The sequence below is a fragment of the Hermetia illucens genome, chromosome 2 (assembly GCF_905115235.1).
Source record: "Hermetia illucens chromosome 2, iHerIll2.2.curated.20191125, whole genome shotgun sequence".
NCBI classification, from domain to species: Eukaryota; Metazoa; Arthropoda; class Insecta; order Diptera; family Stratiomyidae; genus Hermetia; species Hermetia illucens.
The window spans coordinates 29936335-29947536 of NC_051850.1; the positions used below are offsets into that span (position 1 = coordinate 29936335).

The 11202-nt window shown below is 42.0% G+C and overlaps 1 protein-coding gene across 1 annotated transcript; it reads right to left on the reverse strand.

Annotated features, from left to right (window-relative positions):
* Nucleotides 1-2539: 2539 nt before the first annotated feature.
* Nucleotides 2540-10600, reverse strand: LOC119649110 (gonadal protein gdl). The gene is made up of 3 exons (XM_038051109.1): nt 10401-10600; nt 10047-10341; nt 2540-3207 (listed from the first exon to the last, which is right to left on the reverse strand). Exons 1-3 carry the CDS (start codon nt 10550-10552, stop codon nt 3064-3066), a joined length of 591 nt encoding a protein of 196 aa, XP_037907037.1. The 5' UTR covers nt 10553-10600; the 3' UTR covers nt 2540-3063.
* Between the last annotated feature and the right edge of the window lie 602 nt (nt 10601-11202).

Below are 11202 nucleotides of genomic sequence, written 5' to 3' on the forward strand. Positions count from 1 at the left end.
CGACACCAATCGTAGAGGTGAGTAACTTCTAGAATTTATTCTTAGCAATAAGCTGGAAATATATAACTTAGGGAACACTCCAACATTTGTGACCAGCACTAGACTCTACTGAACGGGCTGGTCGGGAATTGGAGGGTGTCAGATTAGCCCTCTATGTTCAGACATCAGTCACAGAATAATCAGATTCGACATTGAGTGTAACTCCCACATAAAAAGAATAATAAGGAATCCCAGGAGAACGGATTGCGAATCCTACGCAACGCACTTGAGCAACAGCATGGCCCGCCTTCAAGGGGGCGGTGGCATCAGGAGAGAACTAAAACTAGAAACAGTGGTGGGAAACCTCAACAAAAACGCATATGAAGCCAGCTGTCCGACTAAGACAGTTAAGTCATCAAGGGATATACCATGGTGGAACAAGAACCTAGCCAGAATCGGAACTCTTCAACCGGGCAAAACACGGACTGGCCGAGGTACAAAAATTGCACTGACTGCGTATAGCGACGCGATCAAGGAAACGAAATGGAACAGCTTCGTGGAATTCTGTGAACGAATCGAACAAACCACAGAAGCAGCTAGTTCTCAGAAGAGAATTCATTTCGTGGGGTTCTTCTCCACGGCGGCAGAAGACATTATTCTGCCTGACACCACAACAACGAATAAAAGGGGAAAAAGGGGAACTGGAAACTAGCAAAAGAGATATGCTCCCACCTTACGACAGTGGGAACTGTTAAACCACTGAAATCATCTGGAGTAGATGGCATCGTCCCAGTACTAATCCAGGGAGGCCTAGAAATCATCTTAGAGTCTCTTTCTAAAGGTGGTAAGGGGCAGCATAGCTCTAGGATGTAAACGGAGGAGATGGAGGTAGTCTTCAATCCGAAAGCGGGTAAAAAGTATCCTTTTTAACCCAAATCTTTCAGAACAATTTGCCTAACATCGTTCGTGTTCAAAATAGTGGAGAAGGTCAGAGATAACTATACGTTCTAAAGCATAATCCCCTACATCAGTGTCAATACACTTACCGGCCAGGGCGATCAACCGAAACTGCTCTGTTTCAGTTGACGGATGTATTACGTTTTTGGATATCGAAGGAGCATTCAATAATAAATTGCGCACAGAGGTACAAGATGCCCTGATCCACAAGGGATTGGGAAACTCCCCGGCTTTCTGGATGGGCAAAATGTTAGACAGTAGGCAAATAGAAATCCCGACAGGTACAAATTCTATTTTCGTGACTACTACTCAAGGTTTTCCACAGAGCGGGGTGCTATCACCACTTGTGTGGAGTATGGTAGTGGACGAACTTCTGGACGAGCTAACAAGCACACAGCAGAGGGAACGAGTGCCGGGTTAATTGGCCCAAGGAAAATGGGCAAGCACAATAGCATATTCCAGCCGAAAATATACGCAATAGACAGATCCTTTAATCACCAAAAGAATATAGGGGGCAGGACATTGCTATTCTGGCTGACAGACAAGCGGCGATGAAGGTTTCACCTACGTACCTAAACTAAACTGGTATAGGAATGCCTTAAGAGACTGAATACATTCGGCTCGCTTAATACTCTGGGTTGCAGCCCATGCTAGATGGAAGAGCAATGAGGCAGCGAGCGAACTAGCCAAGAAGGGAGCAAGGACGCCTTTACATGGGCTAGAACTCTTCTGTGGAATCGGAAACGGGTTCATGGTTATGACATTAAAAAATGGAGAGAAACAACTGAGGCAACTATACTGGGCGGGTCTACTAGGAATGAAACAATCTAGGATGCTTATTGATGGATACGAACCCAAGCGCACAAATGACTGTTTAAACCTCACCAAGAAGAACCTCCGAATTATAGTGGGAATTCTCACTCCTAGTATTGATTTAGTTATCTTGATGAGGGTTTCCATATCCCATTCAGATTCGAGATAATTGAACTCTTACAAATAATTTGCCTGCTTGATTTATATCATGCGGAAGAATACGCAATGTATTTTTGTAGTGCATCATCATCATCATCATCAAGGGCGCAACAACCGGTATCCGATCTAGGCCTGCGTTAATAAGGAACTCCAGACATGTCGCTTTTGGACCGAGATCCACCAATTCGATATTCCTAAAAGCTGTGTGGCGTCCTGACCTACGCCATCGCTCCATCTCAGGCAGGGCCTGCCTCGTCTTCTTTTTCCACCATAGATACAGCCCTTATAGCCTTTTCGGCTGCATCATTCTCATCCATACGGATTAAGTGGCACGCCCACCGTAACCTATTGAGCCGGATTTTATCCACAATCTGACGGTCATGGTATCGCTCATAGATTTCGTCGTATTGTAGGATACGGAATCATCCATCCTCATGTAGGGGCCAAAAATTCTTCGGAGGATTCTTCTCTCGAACGCGGCCAAGAGTTTGCAATTCTTCGTGCACACCAAGTGCAAATGTTGCATATTTGCAGAAAGACTCACATATCCTTGCCTCTCACTACTTTAGAGTGATTACCCCCCATTAGGAGTCAAATAATCAGATGCAGTTTAACTTCCAAAAGCTTTTTATCATGTACAGTATTTACTTTATTCCGTAGATAAAACAGATCCATATCAATACTTACATTGAATTCTAAATTTCTATGTCTAAGAACTATCTTATGCCTCCTGTTAATTTCTTTGTGGAATATAAGAGCATCCACAATCTTTTTTAATGTATGATTACCCTAAATTACGTATTTACAATTTATTACAACAGTTCTTCCTCCAAATGTATAGTCGAGAGCTGATTTTTTCCTTATTTTGGTAAGGATTGAATCAAGCTTATTTTCCAAACCGATTCCAATTACTCTAAAATAATTATGAACGAGATAAAATGAGGAGGAGGGGGAAATTACCTCCAATTTCAATACTGCTAGACAGTAAAATTTAAAAAATAGAATAAAATATTAAAACATCAAAATGATGAATTTGAAAACAAAATATTTCAACCTTAAACGAAAACCTGATCACATTGTAAAACCTTCATCGTAAAAACTTGAACTAAATGAACGCATCGACAAAGACGAAGTCGACGCGGAGGGAAGTAAATGTTATTTGTTAGGTTCAAATTTGATCCGACTTAGCCGCAAGATGAAATCCAGTAAATGCATTTGAATTTTTATTTCTTTTGGACTATCTGTGACGTAGAACCCAGGGACACCAGCTTTTTCGAGAGTTGCTTGTTGATCGTGAACCTGGAAAAAAATTAAATATTAATGAATAATGAATCGAACATCATGTTTTCTATAATTGTTTGGCCATCTGTAAACTTCAAAAGGATGAAGAATAAGATGATGCGCGGTACTGCTCTGTACTCCGGAAAGCCTGCGCGAATTTGGTGTCGAACTGTTACTGACTGCTGGGTGCGCTCTCTTGATCTGCAAAATCTTGACTACCGGGTTCCTTTTTAGGGTATGGAGCTTCCTTTCACGCAATGTTAGGCGTTTTTTGATAAAGATAAGAATGCTTTCTATGAGCAACTACAATTGCAAACCACAAAACCTGGCTGTCTGTGGAAAAGTGAAGAAGGATCGATGGATGTGAACACGATGCGCTGCAACTCCGTTATCGTGAAAAAATACTACAACATCAGCCTAGCTTATGGCGTACCAAAAGGAATTCGACCATTACGTTAGGCAGGGGAGAAGAAACTACTTTAAATAGCAACGATGATGAATAGCCTCTAGAATTCCTGCAAAGCTGATACTTTCATATTTGTCTTCGTTGTTTTACTAATGATCTACAACTACCTCAGTACCGATATCAAGTTGAAGCTGATTCACGACAATGCTCCCTCTGTACTGCTTTATAGGAGTACCACATAGAAAATGATCACCACTGTTTCCTGGAAGCGTGCCATCAAGGTAATATGGCCTAGAACAATAACAAATCAAGGACAACATAAATTGTTCAACTCCCCGGAGAACTTCACGATAAAACATAGCCCAGAATGAAGGTGTCGCTCTTTATTAATGTGTGACCTATTCACTGCCATGTCCCGAAGGGACGTCATAAGATTTGGCTGACTGAGGAAGCGGATCGACGAACGGAAGGGGTTGAAATTTCTACTGACCGCTGCGAAAGATGGCGGGCGTAACGCGCTCGAACTCCCGAGAGGTTCAGCATAGTGCGCGACGTGAAAAAAGGGAAATTGCAATTGCGCGGGTCAGGGAATCGGAAGATGCCGCAGATCGTCACGATTTCAGAATTGTATACCGCATCACGAAAGAGCTTGCATGTGATCGCAAATCTTTCGATGATCCCATGAAAGACGTCAACGATCGACTTCTCATCCACAAGGTAAGCACTTGAAGAGGTGGAAAGAACACTTCACCAGGGTTCTTAACCGTATCACATCCGGTGAGGTTCCTCCTCTTGTGAATGAAATAGGTAGCCACCGCAACATTCGAATAGCGGCAACAGAAGGGTCATTTCGGCCATCAAGGTACTCAAACGGAATAAAGACGCTGGGCTTGACCGTCTCCCAGCAGAGTTATTTATCACTGCACTGATAATTACTGCAGATCAGCTGCTTTCACTCGTACGGAAATCTTCGGAATCGGAAATTTTTCCCAATGGAATGGAAGGAGGAGATAACCGATCCAAAGAAGGGTGCCAGTTTTGAGTTCGACAATTACAGTAGTATCTGCGTCCTCCCTAACGTTGCAAACATAATAGCTAAAATAATACTGAAACACATTAAAGAACATCTGGAAAACTTGATTGACATAGAATAGGCTAGTTATTGCTCTGGATCATCCTGTGTTCTCCACATCAACACTCTACGGAACATTTTGGAACAATACGCAGAGTTTAGTTCTTCGCTTCATCTGCCCTTCAATGACTTCGAGAAAGTTTTCGATAGTGTGAACAAAGAGTGTACCTAATGTATTCTGCGCATTCTGGAAAAACTTATACATAGCTATTATCAGAGCGACATATGATAACGCAAAATATCACGTCCTGCCCCGAGGTAAAATCTCCAAAGGTTTTGAGGTACAAAGCGAAGGTCACCACGGTTGCATTCTGTCAACGATATTATTTCTTCTTGTTACCGGTGACATTCGTTCTTGCTGCCTTGTCCGGAAGACGTGAACGATTTCAGTGGACTATGACATCCTTCTTCAAATAACTCGACTATGCTTATGACATCTATTTGCTCTGTCACCGTCATAGACCTTGGCCCTTTGAAAAGAGAGGGGAATAGAATTGGACTGAAGATAATAACCAGCAAAACCAAGGTTCTCAGTCTGACGTCCGTCGCAATCTCTCTATCTGCAAATATGGGCAGAGCATCGAATGCGATCAATTTACACTTTCAGGAAGCGGACAACGTATTAACAGCGCCAGATTCGCTTCCTTCGTTGCCTTGTCTAAAATATGGAAATGTAGTTATCTCAACATCAAGATCAAATTGAGACTGTTCTGTGCTAGTGTTCTTTCTGTGTTGCTATATGCGAGTAGCACATGGAAAGTGACAACCACACTCACTTGAAAGCGACAAGCCTTCGTGGACACCTGTCAACGCCATGTTATCGGATTATGTTGACCTGATATTATCACAAACGCAAAACTTTGTCGGCTTACAGGCCCGGCACTCGTATGCACTATGATGGCAGTGGATAGGTCACACATTCAAAGGGGCGACAATTTCATTGCGGGCTACGCGACGCAGTGGAACAATGGAATCTACTCTCTCTCACCAAGCCGGCCGACGAGTGGATTGCCTCAATGGCACTTGGCACAGAACAGTAGAGGAATGCAGAAATGTCAGGGAATCGTGGAGGATGCTGAAGCGTATTTCAGGCAACCAAAAAGGTGTGGTTGAGGCACTATACCCCATCAAGGGGTAAATGGCAACCATATATATATATATATATATATCACCATAATTTCAAGCAAGCCGAATGATATGGTGACTACTATTTTTAATGTCAGTTTTGACGATGGCAGTAACCTATCCTGAGCAAACTCCTGTTTGGTCGATCTCTCTGGTTTGAGTCTGGGAGATTTCTATTGCCGGTCCATTTGTATCAATATAATGCCGAACTACATGTTCAATATTCGAAGGTACAGACAGATTGGTTGCACTGCAAAGCCGCTTGAGGAATCTATGACATTCTGAGACATTTGATACACCACAAATCGAATGAAATTCGACAGATGGTAAGGACTTAAAATTGATAGACCAGTAGCTTACTCCAAACTACAATTTTTATTTTTCAGTGTATATATATATTTCGGGAGCCACTTACCCCCCTCGTCAGTGCAAAGCTACGTGAAGTAGGAATGATAGGAACATCCGCACCTGTGTCAACTAAAAACTTGAGACCGGAGAGACCGTCGGGAACTCCTAATCGGCTTTAGTCGATGATGCCTTCAGTGGCCGAAATCGACAGCGTTGGTACAGGAGAGCCATTTTGGACAAACGCGACAAATCGGTTGCCTTCGTAATGCTGATTTTAATATTGACCGGAAGAGGTTGAAGTCAAAGTGATTTGAAGATGTTGTCTAGGATTTCGCTTTTTAAGGCTTTGTGTAAAACAAAACCTTACTAAAATCGATTCAATGTCTGTCTGTCTGTCACACGCAGTTTTCTCAAAAACGGCTAAACCGATCCTAACTAAATTTGGTGGACAAGTGGGAACCCTGAAATCCCATGCATACAGTGTGTGACATAAATTTAGTTGGGAGTTGCAAAAGGGGGATTTAAAATTTTTTTTCACCGGATGCAGTCGTGTGAGGTATCAAATGAAGGGCCCCGGTTAGTACTTTCTGAATCTAATATCAGTTTTGACGTCCATTGTAAAATCCGAGAGTAAGGAGTCAAAATGTACACACTTAAAGAGAGACAGGACTCATTTTCGGAAACTGCCCAACCCAAAAATCCGAAAAAAATCAGGTTAATGCGCTTGGATGAAATTTAGACCTCAAAATATGTGCCATTTCGATATCTGCTCAAATAAACTTACTAATAGTAAATTACCAACTTTTATTAGGCCTACAAATAAGTTCTGTCGGTTTTCACAATAGATGGCGTAGCTTGTTTTTTATTCCATTGATCCACATTTCCAAACATTCATCGGAAAGCTACTGTCAATAGGCACAAAGGTCAGTATAAATTATTTAATGGAAGTGTAAACGACAATACTTTTTTCATCAACGAAAATGACCAATTTTGTACCAAATAATGTGTTTTTGCGGGGAGTTCTACGTCATTATTTCAATATGAAGAAAAAAGCAACCGAAAGTCATCGCATTTTGGTGAAAGTTTATGGTGACCATGCTCTATCTGAACGAACGTGTCAGAGGTGTTTTGGACGGTTTAAAAGTGGCAATTTTGACTTGGAAGACGAAGAGCGCGCCGGACGGCCAACAATTTTTGAAGATGAAGAATTAGAGGCATTGCTCGACCAAAATCCATCGCAAACGGAAGAAGAACATGGAAAAACACTTGGAGTCACTCAGCAAGCCATTTCCAACCGTTTAAAAGCAACGGGAATGATCCGAAAGGTCGGAAGTTGGGTTCCGTATGAATTGAAGCCAAGAGACGTCGAACGCCGTTTTTTCACGTGCGAACATCTGCTCCAACGACAAGAAAGGAAGGGTTTTCTGCATCGAATAGTTACTGGCGATGAAAAGTGGATCCATTAAGATAATCCCAAGCGTCGGGCAACGTGGGGATACCCCGGCCATGCCTCATCATCGACGGCCAAAGCGAATATTCATGGTGAGAAGATCATGCCGTGTATATGGTGGGACCAGCTGGGTGTGGTATACTATGAGCTGCTAAAACCGAACCAAACGGTCACGGGCAAACTCTACCGACGTCAAATGATGCGTTTGAGCCGCGAACTCAAGAAAAAACGGCCGCAATACCAGCAAAGGCATGATAAAGTTATTTTGCAACATGACAATGCTCGTCCACATGTTGCACAGCCCGTTAAAACATATCTAGAAACGTTGAAATGGGAAGTCCTACCCCACCCGCTGTACTCTCCAGACATTGCTCCTTCTGATTACCATTTGTTCCGGTCGATGCAGCATGGCTTGGCTGACCAGCACTTCTCCAATTACGACGAACTCAAAAAATGGCTCGATGAGTGGATAGCGGCCAAGCGGGCCAATTTTTGGCGCGATGGTATCTATGAATTGTCTGAAAGATGGAAGAAAGTTGTGGCTAGCGATGGGCAATACTTTGAACAATGAATGTATAACCAATTTTTCACAATAAAGCTTCAAATTTCAAAAGGTGACTATTATCAATAGAGTGCTTTCCACCGAATAATTTATTTAAAACGCTTTTGAAAAACTAGAGGGCAATGGAATTTTTAACTATGTACACCCGAAACTGCCATGCAATCATCGCTTTTCACATAGGGAAACACAAAACCTTTTATATCTGCAGCGTCAAGCTTCCGGTTTCCCGGCGTGTTTCTTTTTAGTTTCATTGTACAGAAAAGTTGTGATAGTTTTTAGTCCTCAGGCTTCAATTTCATTAGATCTCTGATCTCCACTCTTTTGGATACACCGTAACCGCAATTCATTATATGATGCTGATGTATTTTTTGGATTCAGGTGGCGATTCCTTGATGTCAGCGACTTTATTCAGGATATGCAGACGCGAACACTTTATTTCCGAGTGTTTGTTCTGCAAAACTATTATACCACCTCGCAACAATAGAGAGAATGCATTTTCACATATCACATGCATTTCGCAACGCTTGTAGACATTTCCTGAAGGACGGGACGTCACAGATATTCTCGAAGACATTGCACTTCAGTGAGAGTACCAGTAAGATTTCGGGTCTATTTACAGACCGAACTCTGACTGGTGTAAAGCCTACTTTCCGGGCTAGATCATATTTTATTAATACAATGGAATGTGGTGTATGGCCAACTTTGAAGTCCACAAAAATTTGAAGTTGCTGAAGCGGTCGCGTCCTTGGTGGTTTAACATGAGTACCTGTGGTGTTGACTTAAGCCCACGGTTTTCTTAAGATACTCTCTCTATACCTAGGTCACTAAGTCGTTGTCCGCTTGGACGTAACCACAACTCCCATGAAACTCTTACTAGGGGGCCAGCCGCTATAGGCGAGCCGAACGCACAATAAACCAGAAATTCTCCTGAAACATGTGAATACAGGAGCTATCCCGGTTCCCATGGTACAAGTATACTCTTGGCAACTTTTCGGGACCTAAAGCCACTTCAATTGAGTCCCCATGCAGACTCGGGTGTGATCGTCCTTATTAAGCCTTCGAGCAATGGACTATTAACTCTACACCACCGAAGAGCAATTACAAAATTATGAAAACGAAAGAAAAACTGAGATAAAAAAGTGAATTCTATCCAGAATGCTTCGAAGATCAACCTGGTTTCCGGTCATAAATTCATAATGATATGTCGACATCCAATTTCGGAAACATCCCAGGGAAGTGAAGCGGCATCGGATGAGTTGCCTCTGCCCTGGATAATACCGTCAGTCGACCTTTTGTGGAAACCTAGGTGCTTAGTGTAAAGAACGGGTCCTTGCACTAAGAAAATCGAAAAAAGTTTCTCCCCAGGTGCCCACTGGGTTTTATCCTTCATCATGTGGATGCTGACTCAGAACTCTCTCTCTCGTGATTGAACAATTTGTTTAGAATGCTCCTTCGTGTTAGCGTTCTGGAAACTCCATTTACCCCTTCAGAGCAGCACTCCCGCGGCATATAATCTCCACGGATTACAATAAGAACGCGCATCTACCCTCAACCGCATCAACTATCCAAATAACATATTCTGACTTTCCCAAAACGAAGTGGAGCTCGTCCTTTGGACTCTTGATTTGAATCTGGATAAAAAGGACCAAAATAAAAATTAAACGTAAAAGCCAGCAAAATTGGAATGCTGTCAGATGAACAGGGTAATTCAGGGTTCTATTTGTGGTTCGCTCTTTGAGTTGGTATTTTCAAGATAAACCCAGTCCGTACCTTTCTCTACTTTTTATATAATTTCCAACTGAACAGTTTCGTTCACCAAAAAAGCCTTCCCTACCTTTTGATCCAAATGTGCCACAAGCTTGATGTCAGTCTCCTTCAGTTTCTTCTTATGCTTGATTTTCATCAGCGCAAGAATGTGCTCCAACTCCTCCTTATCCTGGATCTTGGAAATCCACTCTTCCACCTCAATTTGGTACTCGTTCTCCACCTGATCCCGCAACTGCTGCAGGTGTTTCTCCGTCACGTGCTGAATCTCCATTAAACCCTTCACAATTTCAAATATCGTGTCGTTCAGCAGACAATTGGCTAAGCAGGTCAGGAGCTCATAGGATATCCGCATCTGGTAAGTCCTGGATCAAACAAAAACCCAAAGTTAACCTGGAACAATTTCACTGGAAGGTGGACATACTCAGGTAGCGCCTGGTGCATATTTTTCAGCTGCTCCAGGAGGAAGTAGAGTTTACGTTGCAGATATTCTGGTGAAGGTGTTTCTGGAAGTACAGCCTCCGAACCTGCTTCAGGTTCTTGTTCCGTGTCCGCCGGCGAAAAATCAGCCTCCATCCCGGACCTTTTCCACTGTTTTGTTTACCACTTGTGACAGCTGAGTACGTTCAATCCACAACTGTTGTGCAAAGAACAATGTTAATGCTATGTCTTAAACTGAATGCAGAAAAGTTCGTTACAGTTCTCAGTGGAAACGTTTTTAAATTGATATTACATTCGCAATTTTGTAGAAAATGAAACTATTTAAAGTTGAATTTGACTTAGATGTATTTATTATTATTAAATAAAGGAAAGACTTAGTTTCCCACGAAATTTATGGGGAACAGATGAACGAAGCAATGGTGGTGAGGCAAAAAATAGAGAAGAGAGAAAGAAAGTGAATTTGTAAAAATAATAAATGAAGAAATAGAAGATTCGATAATACTCGAAATTTGGGCAATTCAAACTCAATTTTAAGGTGATTTCCCTCCCACTTGAACAATTTTTTAGTGAAGTTTTTGAAATATTGGGTTGGGGAAAAAGAAATGTCGTATTTGTGATCGAAATTTGACGCTTTATTTAACATACTTAGAATTATCCGATTTAATTCAAATATGCGCCATTTTGTTCGCAAAATTGTTGCCATGTAGAAGGCAACTTCATTATCCCCCCCTCTTATAAAAACACCCCCATATTTGCAAAAAATTCAGACGCCAGTTTTCGCAATC

What these genes read in the sequence shown, in the direction of transcription:
- LOC119649110 (XM_038051109.1), bottom strand. Translation starts at nt 10,552, where the DNA reads ATGGAGGCTGATTTTTCGCCGGCGGACACGGAACAAGAACCTGAAGCA. An exon ending in ATGCACCAGGCGCTACCTGA is followed by an intron (nt 10,342 to 10,400) that starts GTATGTCCACCT and finishes TGTTTGATCCAG; the next exon opens with GACTTACCAGATGCGGATAT. An exon ending in TGGCACATTTGGATCAAAAG is followed by an intron (nt 3,208 to 10,046) that starts GTAGGGAAGGCT and finishes ATTTTTTTCCAG; the next exon opens with GTTCACGATCAACAAGCAAC.